Here is a 20,540-nt window from a genome sequence, read left to right as displayed (position 1 = left end):
CTCAGCGATCACTGCCTCATTACCTGCATCCGTAATGGGTCTGTGGTCAAACCCCTCATCACTGTTACAGACCTATATCTATCCTACCGTGCCTTTCTAAGCCAAGTTAACCAACAGATCACCGGACATTTCGAATCCCACCGTACCTTCTCAGCTATGCAATCTGGTTTCCGAGCGGGTCATGGGTGCACCTCAGCCACGCTCAAGGTCCTAAACGATATCATAACCGCCATTGATAAAAGACAATAATGTGCAGCTGTATTCATTGACCTGGCCAAGGCTTTCGACTCTGTCAATCACCGTATTCTTATCGGCAGACTCAACTCAAATGACTGCCTCGCCTGGTTCACCAACTACTTCTCAGACAGAGTTCAGTGTGTCAAATTGGAGGGCCTGTTGTCCGGACCTCTGGCAGTCTCTATGGGGGTACCACAGGGTTAAATTCTCGGGCCGACTCTTTTCTCTGTATACATCAATGATGTAGCTCTTGCTGCTGGTGATTCTCTGATCCACTTCGACGCAGACGACACCATTCTGTATACTTCTGGCCCTTCTTTGGACACTGTGTTAACAAACCTCCAGACGAGCTTCAATGCCATACAACTCTCCTTCCGTGTCCTCCAACTGCTCTTAAATGCAAGTAAAACTAAATGCATGCTCTTCAACAGATTGCTGCCCGCACCTGCCTGCCCGTCTAGCATCACTACTCTGGACTGGTTTGAATTAGAATATGTGGACAACTACAAATACCTAGGTTTCTAGTTAGACTGTAAACTCTCCTTCCAGACTCACATTTAGCATCTCTAATCCAACATTAAATCTAGAATAAGCTTCCTATTTAACAACAAAGCATCCTTCATTCCTGCTGCCAAACATACTATCCTACCGATCCTTGACTTCGGTGATGTCATTTACAAAATAGCCTCCAACACTCTACTCAGCAAATTGGATTTAGTCTATCACAGTGCCATCCGTGTTTTGTCACCAAAGCCCCACATACTACCCACCACTGTGACCTGTATGCTCTCGTTGGTTGCCCTCGCTTTATATTCGTCGCCCAAACCACTGGCTCCAGGTCATCTATGTCTTTGCTAGGTAAAGCCCCACCTTATCTCAGCTCATTGGTCACCATAGCAGCACCCACCCGTAGCACGTGCTCCAGCAGGTATATTTCACTGGTAACCCCCAGAGCCATCTCCTCCTTTGGCCGCGTTTCCTTCCAATTCTCTGGTGCCAATGACTGGAACAAATTGCAAAAATCACTGAAGCTGGAGACTCATATCTCCCTCACTAACTTTAGGCATCAGCTGTCAGAGCAGCTTACAGATCATTGCACCTGTACATAGCCCATCTGTAAATAGCCCACCAAACTACCTCATGCCCATATTATTATTTGTATTTTTTTGTTCCTTTGCACCCCAGTATCTCTACTTGCACATTAATCTTCTACACATCTATCACTCCAGTGTTTAATTGATCAATTGTAATTATTTCTCCACTACGGCCTATTTATTGCCTTACCTCCCTAATCTTACTTCATTTGCACACACTGTATATAGACTTTTGTATTTTGTTATTGACTGTATGTTTGTTTATTCCATGTGCAACTCCGTGTTGTTTGTGTCGCAGTGCTTTGCTTTATCTTAGCCAGGTTGCAGTTGTAAATGAGAGCTTGTTCTCAACTGGCCTACCTGGTTAAATAAAGGTTTAAAAAATAATGAATTAATAAACAGAATATTCCTCATTTAAATTCATATGGGTTAAATGGAATAGTAACTGAAAATCTGGATACTGACTCTAGGCCTATACCACTCACATGTAGTGTAATATAATAATAACACCTACTGAATTATGCATTTCTAGCAGTAAAATTATACAATAAATGTTAGTTTTGTCTTGGGAACAGGAGGGGAGAAATATTTATTTCAGCATCTCTTGAGAAAATTTGAAAGTTTTGTTATGACATTGTTCGGCAACCAGACAGTATTTCAAACACATAAACACATAAATACAAACACCAATAGTTCCACTGTTTTGGAGTTATTACGTTTTCTCCCTGGTTCCTAAACCAAACAGACAACTATACCGGTGTTAACTACATTAATAATGCATTCATGCTATCTATGTAAGACATTATTCTGGTGAGCACTACAATATTTAGTCATGACAGACGAGAAGCTGCATGGATCTAACTATAGTTGACAAACAAATGGTCAACCAAATCTCAGAAATTATAGGCACAAACTTGTCTAAATTAGGGGTGAACGTAGCTAGTAGGCTATACGGTCCAGCACGGAGTATCAGCAAAATAAACTATCATGGTGGATTGAATTGCACTGGTAGCCTACTTTTTAAAGTGATTTCTTTGACAATCAGATGAAAACATAATCACACAACACCAATGATATGTGATATTGAGCCTGTGCAGACCGTGGAAAACAGGAAATGGAAGAGGATGTTTACATGCCACAGATTACCGTCTAAAATCAGCATATCCCAGGCATCTTATACGGGATTCTCATAACCGGGATACAAGCTTTTTCAGGTTATTGTAAACGGAATATGACGTTTATATGCATCAACTCAAAAACAGAATACTTGATTATCCCGAATAATAACAGGATATTGGTGTGCATGTAAATGTCGTCAGTGTTAAAATGACGTAGGCCTATTTGGTAATCGTAAAACAACTGAAAAACATTTTTAAGAGTGCTTTCTAAAAGATCTACTTCATTATGATTAGGCATGCTAATTACTTGTTCAAATGACTTACAAAAAAACTAACATCAAATAAAACCTTAACTGAGTGCTTAACTTAAATCCATGAATCAACTATCAATAAATACAGATGCAATCAATCCACATCTATAAGAATAATAGCTTGTCATCCTCCTCGGGAACCTACATCAGAACCACTTAGACAGCCATTTCACAGCCATTCCTCCTACTTTGGGAAGTATTCCTGGAAGGAACAAGGCAGCTGCAGTCCCAACAGTATCCAGAGCTGAGCTCATAAATGAGGGTTTTTTCTCTTCCTCTTGTGCCTTCGCACCCTTAAGGGCATCTATCTCTCTTTGCATTTGGTGTGCTCTGTCATCAAACCCTTGCCGGAGAAGGTCATTCTGCTCCTGAAATTACAAGGTTTGTTTCTACACATCACGGACTGTGTCATTAAAACAAAACACATACACACAGTTAATCTTACCGCTAGAGTTACTGTAGTTTCAAAGTGTATTTCTCAATGTTTGTGTTTTTTTTATTCCTACCTTGAGTCTGGCCTGCAGAACTCTATCGTGCTCTGCTATGGCATTTCTGCTGTCTCTCTCCATCCTCTCCATCAGCTGGTTCACATTCTCGTCATACGTCCTCTGCTGGTCCGCTCTCAACCTCTCCTGGACAACCAGCTGCTCCTCCATGGCTCGATTCTCCCGCTCAGATGCCTCCCTTTTCACTTGCTCCGCTGCAAAGAAAGTATGTGTGAGAGAGTGAGATAAATATCAAACAGAACGAGAGGTGGTCATTAGAATGTGACCTATATCACCTTCTGCTCTCTGCTCAGCTTCAGTGAGGGAGTGGTCTGCTGACAGGATGGCCTCACCAATGCTGGCCTTCCTTCCCAAGTACTCATTCAGTACCTCTTCAGCCTGGAACCACCACACAAAATATTTAACATTCAACATCACATCAGTGCATTCATAACTCCTTTGACCAGCATCCACAAAACATGATAATTACATAATATCCTAAAATAGCACCACCTCCCCAACATACCTTCACTCCTCTGCCTCCCTCAGATCTGTATTCGCTGGTGGCCAGTTTCAGGTCGTTGCAGTACTCTTTGTATCCTCCAGGGGTCATGTAGGAGCCATCCCTTATTTTCTCCTCCAGGGGGGCAAAGATGCATTGGATTTTGGACTCGCATGCCTTCTGGGACTCCTTGTAGTTCCTCTCACAGATCTTCTCATACTCCTCTTGAACCACTTTCTATAGAAAGAGGTTGGTTCAGAATGTACCAGAACAAACCAGAATGTTTTGGTTCAGTTGAGGTAAAAAATTTAGAATAATCTGTCAATGTGCCCTTGAGTAAGGCACTTAACCCTAATTGCTGCTGTAAGTCGTTCTGGATAAGTTGTGTCTGCTAAAGGACTAAAATGTACATGTAAGTGTAGCATAAAGGGGTAGCTCACCCAAATGACAGATTATCCTCATCTTGTAAATCCATACATCACTGAATTGAATATTGACTCATTGAATATAGAATCTACATTCTCATACCATGAGCTCCAACTGGTACTTCTGGTCCTCGTCTTTGAAGGAGTTGTTGATGAATATAGCCACAGCCTCCTTCTCCATGACAGCATGCACTTCAGACAGCTCCTCTTGGGTCTCTGTGGGGTAGGCCACCCAGTCAGCCATGCCCTTCTGGTAGTGGGCCCTGGCCCTCTCGATGGCACCGGAGTTCTCAATTTGGGCCAGTGCCAACACAGCATTGTCTAGGCAGGGGATCTGCCCACTCCGGATGGCAGACACATACGTCTCTGCCAGGTTTCCCAGCACTGCAGGAGAGGGCAGGAAATCAGCATATCTGGTAGATGTGGTAGTGGTAGTACTGTGGTGGTCAGTGGTGCTTGTATAGAAGTAAAGTAAGTAGTAGAATTAGTAGTAATTTAAGTACTAATGGTGTTGTTAGTTGTACTGGTCATGGTACTTGTAGTAATTATAATAATAGAGGAAGTGGTAATAGTAGCAGCAGTAGTTTAGTTGTATTATCAAACATCATGACCCACTTTCATAACTGCTTTCCATCCTCAATATCAGGGTTGTAATACTCACGTCTGCCGGTAACTTTCAGGCCCTGTTTCAGGGTCTTGGTCTTGGCGTCATTGAAGACGTGGTCACAGAACTCCTTGGCTTGCTCCACAAAGGCAGGCTCCAGGTCAGCGTCGGTCAGCTCCTCCATACGTCTCATTTTGTCTCTGCTGGCTGGCCTCTCAAACACAAAGCACCAGCGAGGAGAGAAATAGTTCCGCAGGCAGCTACGAGGCAGATTGTATGCCTGATCTTTCTTACTATGACCTTTGTAAATGAAAGGAAAAGTACATCAATCATTAATTAATTAAGAAAAGCATTTAATATTTTTATATCCAATGTGTCTTTTGTAAAAGTATTGTCAACATTGGTAAATTCAATCTAACCATAGTTTATATTCAGAGATGAAGTTAGCTGTGCTAGCTGGTGTTCACCTGTTCTCAGTTTAAGAGCGTTCTCCAGGTACTCATTGGCTGTGATGGGTCTCCCATCAACCTCCAGGGTCAGGGTGAAATCTCTGACTGTCCACACAAAGGAAGGAAAGTAACGCAGGTACTCTGAAGATTCCTCCCCGTCTCGCTGGTTGGACTTCACCTTGATGTGCTCTGTCAGTTCTGTCACATAGCTGTAGAAGGCGGTGTTGAGGACAAAAATGAAACCAGATATACTAACATACAATATAGTGCTGAGTGATTAGTACTTTTTGAGGTCGGTTCGGTTGTTGGGGATGAAATTAACCCAGACATACGACACTACACTATATTTTTTTTATAGGCCTGCTGAAGGATACTGTAGTTTCTCCAGGGCATTGTTGTCAATGGTTCCCATGCTGTTGTACACCAGAGTACTGCTGAGCAGGACAGCCAGGGAAAAGATCCAGTTGTCATTCTTCTCATCACCCTGCAGACACAACAGAAGGAACACATTGGTACTCTGTTCATACTAGAGTGAAATTAAGTCAGTAACTAAATGTCTACTCCATATGCCGTTTTATGGGCTCCCTCCCTAAATAAAGGTCACAGCTAGAATCCTTAATTGAAACATTAACCAAGCCACACCCTGCCTCAGTTTTGGTTAAAAAAAAGCTAACTAAAAAAGAGCTGAGGGATGGGCCTGAAGAAATGTAACCACTCAAATTCATAGACTGAGCTATGGGTGCAATGACTCACTATCTGTGACATCATAATTGTAGTTAACCATGATGTTAAACAGTGTTTTAATTACATTTACAAACATTGGAGTAAAACAAGTTTATAACTAAGCTCATGGGTCATTATTTATTTGTTATACTCTTTAGAATCAATTGGTATATATCATATATTTATAAGTCAGACATTACATACAGATGATGACATCAGCTATCAGTACTAGACACAGTTCATTGAGATAACATGGGATTTTACCCATAGCAATGTTATATTCTGCCATCTAAACAATCTGAGCCATAAAAGGTTTTTGACAGAGAGTGAACTTTGACCTCCCACCTTCTCCACATCCCCCAGCCCCTCTGTATCCAGCAGCACCAGGGTGTGGTCTCTTTTTTCAGGGTGAGGCACACACCACATCCAGATGCCCTTAGTTTTGGACTGGATGGTGGCTCCCAGGGCAAAACCTTGAGGACAGAGGATAAAAATGGTTCTTAGGATGGAATCTGTAAAGAGGCAGCAGGATGTAAAGTGTTAACTCAAGGCTGCTGGTTTTCAGATGAACCTGTTTGTCTAGTTATACTGCATGCCATACTGACAGACTGAAAGTGAAACTAGCAGCCAGTGCAACACGGCACCCTGATCTACACAACCCACCCTGAACAAATGTGGTCGGAAACAAAATGTTTTTTTGATGTTTGCTCTGCTGTCTGGTTGTATGTTATGGTGTAAAACAAAGAGAAACTGTAGTTTCCACAACGCAATAACAGTGTCCAATTTCCAATTTTGGAGAGAAATAAAAATAGCATAATGTGGTCAGAACAGGACAAATCTGTACTTTGGTGCAGCAAATCTGTCTCTAACTCTGAATGACAAATGCAGTACATAAGATAATACTTTCTGTTTCACATTTCTATTACCCTATCTTTATGAGAAATAATTATCTTATACATAAATCATTCCTTATCCATATAACAGTGTTGAGGTCATGCATATTGTTATGTACATTGAACAAAAATACATGAAACAATTTCAAAGTTTTTACTGAGTTACAGTCCAAAGAAGGAAATCAGAAAATATAACATAAAAAAAATAGGGGTGTGGATCAGAAAACCAGTCAGTATCTTGTGTGACCATCATTTGCCTCATGCAGCGTGACATCTCCTTCGCATAGACTTGATCAGGCTGTTGATTGTGGTCTGAGGAATGTTGTCCCACTCCTCTTCAATGGCTGTGCGAAGTTAATGGATATTGGTGGGAACTGGAACACGATGTCGAACACGTCGATCCAGAGCATCCCAAAAATTGGTTGCCACAAAATCTGATGACTATGCAGAACTGGGACATATTCAGGAGTTGTCTACAGATCCTTGCGACATGGGGCCGTGCATTATAATGTGTAAACATGAGGTGATGGTGGCGGATGAATGGCACTACAATGGGCCTCAGGATCTCGTCACGGTATCGTTGTCAGTAGCTAATGCCTGGCCATACCATAACGCCAATGAAGGTGAGCATTTGCCCACTGAAGTCGGTTAAGACCTCGAACTGCAGTCAGGACAAGATCAGGGCGAGGACGACGAGCACGCAGATGAGCTTCCTTGAGACGGTTTCTGACCGTTTGTGCAGAGAATCTTCAGTTGAGCAAATCCACAGTTTCATCTGCTGCCCGGGTGGCTGGTTTCAGACGATCCCGCTGGTGAAGAAGCCAAATGTATAAACTCAGCAAAAAAAGAAATGTCCTCTCACTGTCAACTGCATTTACTTTCAGCAAACTTAACACGTGTAAATATTTGTATGAACTTAACAAAATTCAAAAACTTAGACATAAACTGAACAAGTTCCACAGACATGTGACTTACATAAATATAATAATGTGTCCCTGAACAAAGGGGGGGTCAAAATCAAAGGTAACAGTCAGTATCAGGTGTGGCCACCAGCTGCATTAAGTACTGCAGTGCATCTCCTCCTCTTGGACTGTACCAGATTTGCCAGTTCTTGCTGTGAGATGTTACCCCACTCTTCCACCAAGGCACCTGCAAGTTCCCGGACATTTCTGGGGGGAATGGCCCTAGCCCTCACCCTCTGATCCAACAGGTCCCAGACGTGCTCAATGGGATTGAGATCCGGGCTCTTCGCTGGCCATGGCAGAACACTGACATTCCTGTCTTGCAGGAAATCACGCACAGAACAAGCAGTATGGCTGGTGGCATTGTCATGCTGGAGGGTCATGCCAGGATGAGCCTGCAGGAGAGAGGAGGATATCTTCCCTGTAACACACAGTGTTGACATTGCCTGCAATGACAACAAGCTCAGTCCGATGATGCTGTGACACACCGCCCCAGACCATGACGGACCCTCCACACCCAAATCGATCCCGCTCCAGAGTACAGGCCTCGGTGTAATGCTCATTCCTTTCGACTATAAACACAAATCCGACCATCACCCCTGGTGAGACAAAACCGCAAATCGTCAGTGAAGAGCAATTTTTGCCAGTCCTGTCTGGTACTGCGACGGTGGGTTTGTGCCCATAGGCGTCATTGTTGCCGGTGATGTCTGGTGGGACTTGCCTAAAAACAGGCCTACAAGCCCTCAGTCCAGCCTCTCTCAGCCTATTGCGGACAGTCTGAGCACTGATGGAGGGATTGTGCGTTCCTGGTGTAACTTGGGCAGTTGTTGTTGTTGCCATCCTATACCTGTGCCGCAGGTGTGATGTTCGGATGTACCGATCCTGTGCAGGGGTTGTTACACGTGGTCCGCCACTGTGAGGACGATCAGCTATCCGTCCTGTCTCCCTGTAGCACTGTCTTCGGATTCTCATAGTACGGACGTTGCAATTTATTGCCCTGGCCACATCTGCAGTCCTCATGCCTCCTTGCAGCATTCCTAAGGCAGGTTCACAGAGATGAGCAGGGACCCTGGGCATCTTTCTTTTTGTGTTTTTCAGAGTCAGTAGAAAGGCCTCTTCAGTGTCCTAAGTTTTCATAACTGTGACCTTAATTGCCTACCGTATGTAAGCTGTTAATGTCTTAATGACCGTTCCACAGGTGCATGTTCATTAATTGTTCATGGTTCATTGAACAAGCATGGGAAACAGTGTTTAAACCCTTTACAATGAAGATCTGTGACGTTATTTGGATTTTTATTAATTATCTTTGAAAGACAGGCTCCTGAAAAAGGGCTGTTTCTTTTTTTGCTGAGTTTAGGTCCTGGACTGGCATGGTTATGCGTAGTCTGTGTTGTGAGGTCGGTTGGATGTACTGTCAAAATGACGTTGGAGGTGGCTTATGGTAGAGAAGTTAACATCCAATTCTCTGGCAACAGCTCCAGTGGACTATCTTGAAGTCAGCATGCCAATTGCACTTTCCCACAAAACTTGAGACATCTGTGGTATTGTGTTGGGAGACAGAACTGAACATTTTAGAGTGGCTTTTTATTGTCCCCAGCACAAGGTGCACCGGTGTAATGATCATGCAGTTTAATCAGCTTCTTGATATGCCACACCTGTCAGGTGGATGGATTATCGTGGCAAAGGAGAAATACTCACTAACAGGGATGCAAGCAAATTTGTGCACTGCATTTCAGAGAAATAAGCTTTTTGTGTATGTAGAAATTGTCTAGGATCTTTTATTGTAGGCTCATGAAACGTGATCGGAACATAGATCACAAAAATGCTTTAGTGGATGTGCTCACCTTTCCTCTCCCCAGCCAGCTTGTTCATGAGGTAGGACTTGCCAGTGCGGTACAGACCGACCACCGACACCACTACCACATGCTGGTCAATCTGGTCCAGGATGTCCAGTGCACTGCGGACCACACGCAGCTTCCCATCATTGTCGTTCTCTATCAGACATACTGGTTCCTTCATGGATACTGTCTGGCATGCCATGATGCTGACCTATAGAAACACTGGAAAGGACACGTATAATGACTTTTGATTGAGTAGGACACTGTGTGTGTGTGTGTGTGTGTGTGTGTGTGTACAGTACCAGTCAAATGTTTGGACATACCTACTCATTCAAGGGTTTTTCTTTATTTTTCCTATTTTCTACATTGTATAATAATAGTGAAGACATCAACACTTTGAAATAACACACATGGAATGACAACACCAAAAAAGTGTGTCATGGAAATTTCCTCTATTTACCAAATCATGGGAGCAAACCACACACACACACAAGTCAGAGTTAGTTATAAAAGTCCATCTTTAATTATATAAGCTCTATAGCATTTTGACTTTCAACAGTTCAGTATCTCTAATGAAAAGTTGAGTCCCCACACAATGGCAAAAATGGGATCCTTTATAGCAAAGATCACACATAGTCAGACAGCATAGACATAATTCATTGTTCAGCTTTGTCTCCTTTCCCAAACCCCAGAACCATAAACCAATCCTCCATATCAACAGGCATATATCAAATTGTCATTTAGATACAACCCACTCTAAATACAAACTCACCTTTGAGGAGAGTGAGGCTATAGGTTAAGATAGAAACAACAGAGGGAGCATAGAATGATTCCAGATACTGCCACCCTCCTTTCCCCACTGGGAAATGTAGGGAGTAAAAGATATGTTTACACATGATGACACTTTGACCTCTCCCCTCTCAGTGGCCCATGCAACTTAGTTTTGACATAGAACAGATAACTGCAACCTCGCCACAGTATTATACAAAAATACAATTCTGATGAGAAGTAACTTACACACATTTTATAAATATAAAACATCTTACAAATGTTACCAACAAATTCTGATCCTTCCACGACAAGTGTTAAACAATTTATTTATTTTATATTTGAGGCAGTTAACCCACCGTTCCTAGGCAGTCATTGGTTACGACCCACCGTCATTTTGGTCCTCCAATAATCGGTATCGGTGTTGAAAAATCATAATCGGTCGACCTCTAGTAGAGAGGTGAACATTCAATTCCCAACATCCACTAAAGCATTGGGGTTGTAACCAAAAGGTTGCTGGACTGAGCTGACAAGGTACAAATCTGTTGTTCTGCCTCTGAACAAGGCAGTTAACCCACTGTTCCCCGGTAGGCCATCATTGTAAATGAGAACGTGTTCTTAACTGACTTGCCCAGTTAAATAAAGGTTACATTTAAACATATACACTGCTCAAAAAAATAAAGGGAACACTTAAACAACACAATGTAACTCCAAGTCAATCACACTTCTGTGAAATCAAAACTGTCCACTTAGAAGCAACACTGATTGACAATACATTTCACATGCTGTTGTGCAAATGGAATAGACAACAGGTGGAAATTATAGGCAATTAGCAAGACACCTCCAATAAAGGAGTGGTTCTGCAGGTGGTGACCACAGACCACTTCTCGGTTCCTATGCTTCCTGGCTGATGTTTTGGTCACTTTTGAATGCTGGCGGTGCTTTCACTCTAGTGGTAGCATGAGACAGAGTCTACAACACACAAGTGGCTCAGGTAGTGCAACTCATCCAGGATGGCACATCAATGCGAGCTGTGGCAAGAAGGTTTGCTGTGTCTGTCAGCGTAGTGTCCAGAGCATGGAGGCACTACCAGGAGACAGGCCAGTACATCAGGAGACGCGGAGGAGGCCGTAGGAGGGCAACAACCCAACAGCAGGACCGCTACTTCCGCCTTTGTACAAGGAGGAGCAGGAGGAGCACTGCCAGAGCCCTGTAAAATGACCTCCAGCAGGCCACAAATGTGCATGTTTCTGCTCAAACGGTCAGAAACAGACTCCATGAGGGTGGTATGAGGGCCCGACGTCCACAGGTGGGGGTTGTGCTTACAGTCCAACACCGTGCAGGACGTTTGGCATTTGCCAGAGAACACCAAGATTGGAAAGTTTGCCACTGGCGCCCTGTGCTCTTCACAGATGAAAGCAGGTTCACACTGAGCACATGTGACAGACGTGACAGTCTGGAGACGCCGTGGAGAACGTTCTGCTCCCTGCAACATCCTCCAGCATGACCGGTTTGGCGGTGGGTCAGTCATGGTTTGGTGTGGCATCTCTTTGGGGGGCCACACAGCCCTCCATGTGCTCGCCAGAGGTAGCCTGACTGCCATTAGGTACCGAGATGAGATCCTCAGACCCCTTGTGAGACCATATGCTGGTGCGGTTGGCCCTGGGTTCCTCCTAATGTAAGACAATGCTAGACCTCATGTGGCTGGAGTGTGTCAGCAGTTCCTGCAAGAGGAAGGCATTGATGCTATGGATTGGCCCGCCCGTTCCCCAGACCTGAATCCAATTGAGCACATCTGGGACATCATGTCTCGCTCCATCCACCAATGCCACGTTGCACCACAGACTGTCTAGGAGTTGGCGGATGCTTTAGTCCAGGTCTGGGAGGAGATCCCTCAGGAGCCTCATTTTGACTTGTTTTAAGGACATTACATCAAAGTTGGATCAGCCTGTAGTGTGCTTTCCACTTTAATGTTGAATGTGACTCCAAATCCAGACCTCCATGGGTTGATAAATTTGATTTCCATTGATAATTTTTGTGTGATTTTGTTGTCAGCACATTCAACTATGTAAAGAAAAACGTTTTTAATAAGAATATTCCATTCATTCAGATCTAGGATGTGTTATTTTAGTGTTCCCTTTATTTTTTTGAGCAGTGTATATATTATTATACCATGTAGAATATAGTAAAATTAAAGAAAAACCTTGGAATGAGTAGGTGTGTCCAAGCTCTTTTATTTATATATATATATATATATATATATATATATATATATATATATATATATATATATATATATATATATCAACTGTTCAGAGGAGACTGCGTGAATCGGGGCTTCATGGTCGAATTGCTGCAAAGGAACCACTACTAAAGGACACCAATAAGAAGAGACTTGCTTGAGCCAAGAAACACGAGCAATGGACATTAGACTGGTGGAAATCTGTAATTTGGTCTGATGAGTCCAAATGTGTGATTTTTTTTGTTCCAACCGCTGTGTCTTTGTGAGACGCAGAGTAGGTGAACAGACAATCTCCGCATGTGTAGGTCCCACCGTGAAGCATGGAGGAGGAGGAGTGATGGTGTGGGGGTGTTTTGCTGGTAACACTGTCAGTGATTTATTTAGAATTCCAAGGCACAATAACCAGCATGGCTACCACAGCATTCTGCAGCGATACACCATCCCATCTGCTTTGCACTTAGTGGGACTATCAATAATTTGTTTTCTAACAGGACAATGACCGGACACAGGACACCTTCAGACTGTGTATTTAAAAAAATATATATATATATATCCATTGTCCATTGCTCGTGTTTCTTGGCTCAAGCAAGTCTCTTCTTATTGGTGTCCTTTAGTAGTGGTTCCTTTGCAGCAATTCGACCATGAAGCCCCGATTCACGCAGTCTCCTCTGAACAGTTGATGTTGAGATGTGTCTGTCACTTGATTTCTGTGAAACATGTATTTATGCTACAATTTCAGAGGCTGGTAACTCCAATGAATTTATCATCTTTAGCAGAGGTAACTCTGGGTCTTCCTTTCCTGTGGCGGTCCTCATGAGAGCCAGTTTCATCATAGCGCTTGATGGTTTTTGAGACTGCACTTGAAGAAAATGTAAAAGTTCTTGAACTTTTCCATACTGACTGACCTTTATGTCTTAATGTAATGATGGACTGTTATTTCTCTTTGCTTATTTGAGCTGTTCTTGCCATAATATGGAATTGGTCTTTTTACCAAATAGTGCTATATTCTGCATACCTTGTCACAACACAACTGATTGGCTCAAATGCATTAAGGAAAGAAATTCCACAAATTAACTTTTAACAAGGCACACATGTTTATTGAAATGCATTCCAGGTGACTACCTCATGAAGCTGGTTGAGTGAATGCCAAGAGTGCAAAGCTGTCGTCAAGGCAAAGGGTGGCTACTTTGAAGAATCTCAAATATAAAATATATTTAGATTTGTTTAACACTTTTTTGGTTACTACATGATTCCATATGTGTTATTTTATTGTTTTGATGTCTTCACTATTATTATACCATGTAGAAAATAGTAAAATTAAAGAAAAACATTGGAATGAGTAGGTGTGTCCAAACTCTTAACTGGTACTGTATGTGTAACAGTACAACTTTACGTCCGTAAAAGTGGAACTACTACTTCAAGGTCTCAGAGCGAGTGACGTAACCGATTGAAACGCTATTTAGCGCACACCGCTAACTAAGCTAGCCGTTTCACATCCGTTACATATGTGTGTCATAAAAATAAGAACAGCAGACAACATGAAAAGTACGTTCAAATTCAAAGACATGAGAGGAGTCTTCCACTCTCTGATTCGTTGAGGCTACTCCGCGAATAGTTCTGAATGTGCTTGGATGTACAGGCGTGGTTATCCAATCAATTAATTGACCGCAAATGTTTTGTTGTAAAAAATATTTTTTTCACCAGCCAACATTAAACAAGTCATTTTACAAATCAATAGCTATATATCACACAGTAAAAAAGCCCACATTTAGAAGTGAAAGAGAGTTTAGGCTTACCTCGGCAACACTGTACCGTACAGTGAGGTTGTTGTTCAGTCTGTTGTCCGCGTTTGCCCGGAAAAAGAGATCGGTTGTGATATTGAAACTGAAACTCTTAACTCTTACGTTAACAGTTAAGCTTCCAGGAAAGCACGAAGTCCACGAAGTCTTTCACTTTCTGTATCTGCAGACAAATAGGTACCACTAGTTACGACAGCCACAACGTCATAGACCTAGCCTATTTCTATAATTTCCCTTCTTAAAATGTGATTTTAAACCTAACCTTGACACTGCTAACAGTATGTCTACCCCTAACCTTAAATTAAGACCAAAAAAGCTATTTGTTTTGTTTTCATTCATTTTTATGATTACAGACCGTTTGACTTTGTGACTGTGGTAACTAGTTGAAACCCCCTTGAAATAGATCCTCAAGATTGCGACATCCTCTGCAATTATACAGTTGGTTTGGAGCAGGCTTTTGGAGAGGTCGTTTATGTGAGTAGGCTACTATCGACTAATGCTTTTCCATAGCAGGAAAACAGTTACATGTTTGAAGACACATTTCGTAATGAAATTGAAGCTAAAATTGGACAATATTTTAACTTAACTTTTAATTTTGTATGCATATGGCTCAGCTGTTCAATTATGCAGATCTTAATAATATTTTTTACATAACCTCCGCAGTAGTCCTAGTCTATATAATATTCACATAATTAATCTGAACTATATTTAATTCATAATTGTATTATAGATTGAATATTTCTGGGAGCTGTAGGCGAATCATCCTGTGAAGCCACTTGACCATGGATTCCCCAATGTGCCTGGTCGAAAACGCCGACGGCGAGCTTCATGTAGTTCCTGGTGCCATCAAGTACCTGATGGGACTGAACCAGCAAGTTGTAGTGGTGGCGGTGGTCGGGCTGTACCGCACCGGCAAGTCCTACCTCATGAACAAGCTGGCTGGAAAGAGAAAAGGTGAGACAGAGACTGACTAATGCTGAGAGACATATCTGAATTCAAACTGGTTTGGGTTTAATCTGTGCCTCAATAGACAATTCCTAATTTTTTTGCATCTGTACATTTATTTCAGGAAAAAAAAGTCTATTCAATTTTTTCGTCTGAAAACGGTCTTTGAGATATTGATTTAGGTTTTGCCCTGGGAGCCACCATCCAGTCCAAAACTAAGGGAATCTGGATGTGGTGTGTGCCTCACCCTGAAAAAAGACACCACACCCTGGTGCTGCTGGATACAGAGGGGCTGGGGGACGTGGAGAAGGTGAGAGGTCAAAGTTCAGTCTCTTTACAATTCACATTAGTAATCCAGCACAGTGAACAAATATCGAAACACACAAGCACTACATGACCAAAAGTATGTAGCCACCTGTTCGTCTAACATCTCATTCCAAAATCATGGGCAAACTGGGCCTTCCCCAAACTGTTACCACATAGTTGGAAGCACAGAATTGTTTAGATTGTCATTGTATGCTGTAGCGTTAAGATTTCCCTTCACTGGAATTAAGGGGCCTAGCCCAAACGATAAAATACAGCACCAGACCATTCCTACTCCTCCACCAAACTCTACAGTTGGCACAATGCATTTGGGCAGGTAGCGTTCTCCTGGCATCCACCAAACCCAGGTTCGTCCGTCGGACTGCCAGATGGTAAAACGTGACTCATTCCTCCAGAGAATGTGTTTCCAATGCTGCAGAGTCCAACGGCAGCAATCTTTACACCCCTCCAGCCGACGCTTGGCATTGCACATGGTGATCTTAGGCTTTTGTGCTACTGCTTGGCGATGGAAACCCATTTCATGAAGCTCCCAATGAACAGTACTTGTGCTGACGTTGCTTCCAGAGGCAGTTTGGAACTCGGAAGTGAGTGTTGCAACCGAGGACAGACGTTTTTATGCGCTACGAGCGTCAGCCCTTAGCGGTCCCGTTCTGTGAGCTTGTGTGGCCTACCACTTCACGGCTGAGCCGTTGTGTTGTTGCTCCTAAACATTTCCACTCCACAATAACAGCACTAACAGTTCACCGGAGCAGCTCTAGCAGGGAAGAAATTAGATGAACTGACTTGTTGGAAAGGTGGCATCCTATGATGGTGCCACATTGAAAGTCGCTGAGCTCTTCAGTAAGGCCAATCTCTTGCCTTTGTCTATGGAGATTGCATGGCTTGGTGCTCGATTTTATACACCTGTCAGCAACAGGTTTGATTAAATAGCCGAACCCACTAATTTGAAGGGATGTCCACATACTTTTGTATATATAGTGTATTTGAAATGATTTAATTTCATTTAGCCGTATCACCAGTAGGCATGTTGTTGTTGTCATACTTGTTTCAGGGAGATTCTAAGAATGATGCCTGGATCTTCTCCTTGGCCATTCTGTTAAGCAGTACTCTGGTCTACAACAGTCGAGGGACCATTGACAATCAAGCCGTGGAGAACCTCCAGTATCCTTTAAACCAATATCTATTTCCCCATGGCAAACCTTCCCTGTTTCCTTTCCTGTTGACTTTAACAGGTGTACATATCACATGGTTAGGGGATATTTCCCCCAACCGGGCCATTTCTTGGAACTCCCTCTCATATTGAAAGTGAAAGTGCTGTACATTTGTATATCTATTGGATGCTGAACAAAATGTCCTTATAGACCCGGAGCAATATATTGTGTTACTGACAGCGTTAATTACGTGTTTGCAGAATGTTTAACACACTGTAGTTTGTTGGAAAAAATTCCCTTAGGGGTTACTCAGTGCATGTGGACACAGTCCGTTCAATAAGGACCTGAAACAGCTCATATGCTATAACTGTTGTATAGCAAGTCCTTGTACAACTGTAGCAGGCACATGTCAATGCAGATGCACATGATTTAAAAAAACTTTGGTAGCTTTTATCAGTCGATCCTCAACCGGCCCTAAAGATATGTGAGTGAGCTGACAGAGCGGATCAAGGTGAATTCTTCCAGTGCAGCTTCATCCTCTCACGATGACGAGGAAGGAGGGGACGCCCAGTTTGTGCAGTTCTTTCCGAATTTTGTGTGGGCCGTCAGAGATTTCACTCTACTACTCGAGATCGACGGCAGAAATGTCACCGAAGATGAGTATCTGGAGCATTCCCTGGAACTCAGAAAAGGTGACATTAGCACCACCCCAATGATCAACTGTGAACAATGTCTCTACATAGAATAGTGCATCATTAACAATTACACAGTTGGAATAATCATTATCTCACAAAGAGCATAAGGGTTGTGAAACAAGATGATTGATATTGGCTCTGCCTGTCAAAATGACCTATTATAAAATCATTCCTATGAAAATGTAATGTAGGATTACACTCATAATCAAACAGACACATAAACCAAATGATTTTATCCAGTTGGTTAATTGGACATAAGGTATTCTGCCTCATGTTAATTTAAGCATATCTCTGTATATGCTTGTCTGTTAATGACTGTGTGTTTGGATGGTGAACTCTAAGGGCCGGAACCCCAGACACAGATTAGGCCTCTAGACGAGATTCTCCACTGAACACACGTTTGTGTGCAGGACAAGGCCTAGTCTGTGTCTGGGAAACCAGCCCTAAAAATAGATTAATGTCAACTGTAATGGTGAATGCTGACTATCATTCAGGTGGGGGTAAAAATAACCTGATGTACAACCTCCCACGAGAGTGCATCCGGAACTACTTCCCCTCGCGCAAGTGCTTTGCATTCCCCACTCCTACAACTCCTGCCAACATGCCCCATCTGGATTCCATGGACGAGGCTGACCTCTGTGGAAGCTTCCGAAAGGTTGCAGACACTTTCTGCTGCTTTATTTTCCAGGAGAGCCGTACAAAAACTGTCAAAGGGGGACACAAAGTAACCGGGAGAAGTAAGTCAAATATCAGCAGATTTTGCACATATGCATTGAATGTAGCCTATGTTATTGTACCACCAAATGTATACACTTATATTTTTCTTCCCACTTTATCTAATTGCAGTGCTCGGCCACTTGGTTAAAACCTATGTGGAGACCATAGCCAAAGGCTCTGTGCCCTGTCTGGAGAATGCGGTGCTGGCCATGGCTCAAATTGAGAATCAGGCTGCTGTGGATGAGGGCCAGGCGGTATACCAGAGCGGCATGGAGGAGGTGAAGGCCTTATTCCCTGTGGACATGGGTCAGATTTCAGATCATCACCTCCGCTCAGACCACCAGGCCACACAGGCTTTCATGAAACGATCCTTCAAAGACGAAAATGGGGATTTCTTGAAAGCGTTGGCGGTAAGGGTCATCATTTCAGATCTGTGTATGGTACAAACACTGCCTTAGTTCTTAACTCTGTCAAGGACCACTTTTTTACAAATGCTTCCCTAAAACAGTCTTGACTCCTGCAGGTGACCATTGCAAAGCACTACGCTGACCTTCTCATCCAGAACGAGGATGCCTCAGAGAAGAAGTGTGTGGCTCTTCTGGAGAAGCTGTCTGCTCCGATGGCCCAGAAGATTAAGGAGGGGATCTATGCCACACCTGGAGGATATGAGCTTTACTGCAGTCACCATGACAACATGGTGGCACAGTACCGGGCCGAGCCTGATAAAGGAGTTAGGGTAAGAATCCTTGCTAGGGCTGAAACATTCATCAAAATATCCATATTAAACACTGGAGCTGTTCTCGTCTTTCAGGCCGATCCACTTAGTTTCAATTTTGTAGATGGATTGCTGTTTATATCAACCTCTTATGATTTGCTTCCATGTTAGCTTCCATCTGCAGCATCATACCAGAAACCGATTGCCATCAACCAATGATAAAACATGTAGCCTTTGGGGGTGTTTTCTACAGGCTGAGGAGATTCTTGAGCAGTTCCTGAGGGATAAGAGTCTAGAGAAGAATTCCATCCTGCAAGCTGACAAAAAATTGACAGAAAATGAGAAAAAGATCCACGGTAAGTCCAAAATATAGCATTGGGATGTTGTTATCTGGTTGCATTCATTTTTTCTGGTTGGAGTGACTTCTCACAATAAATTGGTGATAATCTTGCACGAAGTCAACAAAGATCTGGGATGTTTGAAAGAGTAATCTAAAAGGTATGGCCTACTCCAGAACATGGAAAAGATCAGGGGCTGTCTGACTCCATATGAGAGAGAACATGAGTAGTCCAGAAGCTAGAGTGTTTTCCTACCTCAACTCTTCCTTTGGACCATGCAGAGGAGAAGGAGAGATCAGCTGTGCTGGAGCAGGAGAAGAAGGCTGCTGAAGAGAAACGGTTGGAGATGGAGCGAACCATGGAGGACGATCGCAGAAGCAAAGATGAGAAGTTGAAGCAGATGGAAGAGAAGATGAAGGAGGAGATGAAGCAACAGGAACGGGACTTCCACAGGGCCTTGGAGTGCAAGATGCAGGAGCAGAAGGATCTGCTGGAGAAGGGCCACAAGGAGAAGGCTGACTTAATGAGACAGGAGATAGAGGAGTTCAAGAAGAGCAACAAACCTGAGAAGGAAGGAGGTGGTTTCCTTGAGTCTACAGTCATGCCTGTTCTTCGACTTGGATTGGACGCTGCCAACACTTTCTTTCAATATAAGCTCATGAGGGGAGCTTTTATGAAGTAAAAACATTGTGTACTACTTGAGCAGGTACACAGATAGACACATTTCTTTATTTTCCCCCTTCCACTTTCCTCTTCCATGTTAGCGGTAATGCTGAAATTAGTTGGTTGTAGTTTTGGGTAGGGCAGACATTTCCATATGTTTTTGTTAGCTGCATGTGTGACAACTCCACCAGTCCTATTTATGATATCTTTTGCGAAGATGATACTTCTTTGTTTTTGATCAATTAGTATATTTGAGCGTAACCACAATTTGTTGTATTATTTGTTATGTCTTTTCTGGTGGATTAAATATAAATTGCAACCAACTTTCTATGGCTTGTTTTAAAAATAGTTATATTTGGGAGATGATCTCCTTTTCAAATAACTGAAAGTGAGAGGTTGTAATCTGAATAAAGGAAAGAAGGCAATTCTTGAACATAGGGTGAGACATTCTTCCTAATTTGCAATATAAATAGGCCTGTTTAATTTTGTCTGTTTTGCGGTTCCAAATGAAATATAATATTTTTTTCTGAAATAATAAAAAA

The 20,540-nt window shown here is 42.7% G+C and overlaps 2 protein-coding genes across 3 annotated transcripts; one reads left to right on the top strand and one right to left on the bottom strand.

The window, feature by feature from the left end:
• Positions 1–1,901: 1,901 nt before the first annotated feature.
• Positions 1,902–14,617, bottom strand: LOC118386286 (guanylate-binding protein 1-like). Its single transcript, XM_035773917.2, has 11 exons — positions 14,448–14,617; positions 9,648–9,863; positions 6,294–6,421; positions 5,600–5,709; positions 5,244–5,434; positions 4,834–5,076; positions 4,276–4,556; positions 3,772–3,984; positions 3,542–3,644; positions 3,267–3,460; positions 1,902–3,128 (listed from the first exon to the last, which is right to left on the bottom strand). The coding sequence occupies exons 2-11, from the start codon at positions 9,841–9,843 to the stop codon at positions 2,907–2,909; spliced, it is 1,881 nt and encodes a 626-aa protein (XP_035629810.2). The 5' UTR covers positions 9,844–9,863; positions 14,448–14,617; the 3' UTR covers positions 1,902–2,906.
• Positions 14,609–20,321, top strand: LOC118386288 (guanylate-binding protein 1-like). 2 transcript variants are annotated; one of them, XM_035773921.2, is made up of 11 exons: positions 14,609–14,627; positions 14,854–14,924; positions 15,181–15,404; positions 15,578–15,705; positions 16,771–16,880; positions 17,351–17,562; positions 18,060–18,302; positions 18,412–18,692; positions 18,806–19,018; positions 19,251–19,353; positions 19,617–20,321. In XM_035773921.2, exons 3-11 carry the CDS (start codon positions 15,233–15,235, stop codon positions 20,015–20,017), a joined length of 1,863 nt encoding a protein of 620 aa, XP_035629814.2. In that variant the 5' UTR covers positions 14,609–14,627; positions 14,854–14,924; positions 15,181–15,232; the 3' UTR covers positions 20,018–20,321. The 2 variants fall into 2 exon arrangements, with proteins under 2 accessions (XP_035629814.2, XP_035629812.2); XM_035773919.2 differs by having other exon boundaries at positions 15,566–15,705.
• The last annotated feature ends 219 nt before the right edge of the window (positions 20,322–20,540 follow it).

The sequence above is a fragment of the Oncorhynchus keta genome, chromosome 7, assembly GCF_023373465.1.
Source record: "Oncorhynchus keta strain PuntledgeMale-10-30-2019 chromosome 7, Oket_V2, whole genome shotgun sequence".
NCBI lineage: Eukaryota > Metazoa > Chordata > Actinopteri > Salmoniformes > Salmonidae > Oncorhynchus > Oncorhynchus keta.
This window is presented reverse-complemented; position numbering and strand designations above follow the sequence as displayed.

Excerpts from the sequence above, each read along its gene's own strand:
- LOC118386286 (XM_035773917.2), bottom strand. The coding sequence starts at position 9,843 with ATGGCATGCCAGACAGTATCCATGAAGGAACCAGTATGTCTGATAGAG. Across the intron at positions 5,710-6,293 it reads GGCTGGGGGATGTGGAGAAG|GGTGATGAGAAGAATGACAA; the intron begins GTGGGAGGTCAA and ends TTGTGTCTGCAG. Across the intron at positions 5,077-5,243 it reads CGCTCTTAAACTGAGAACAG|GTCATAGTAAGAAAGATCAG; the intron begins GTGAACACCAGC and ends TCATTTACAAAG.
- LOC118386288 (XM_035773919.2), top strand. The coding sequence starts at position 15,233 with ATGGATTCCCCAATGTGCCTGGTCGAAAACGCCGACGGCGAGCTTCAT. Across the intron at positions 16,881-17,350 it reads CAAGCCGTGGAGAACCTCCA|ATATGTGAGTGAGCTGACAG; the intron begins GTATCCTTTAAA and ends CCGGCCCTAAAG. Across the intron at positions 18,303-18,411 it reads ACACAAAGTAACCGGGAGAA|TGCTCGGCCACTTGGTTAAA; the intron begins GTAAGTCAAATA and ends ATCTAATTGCAG.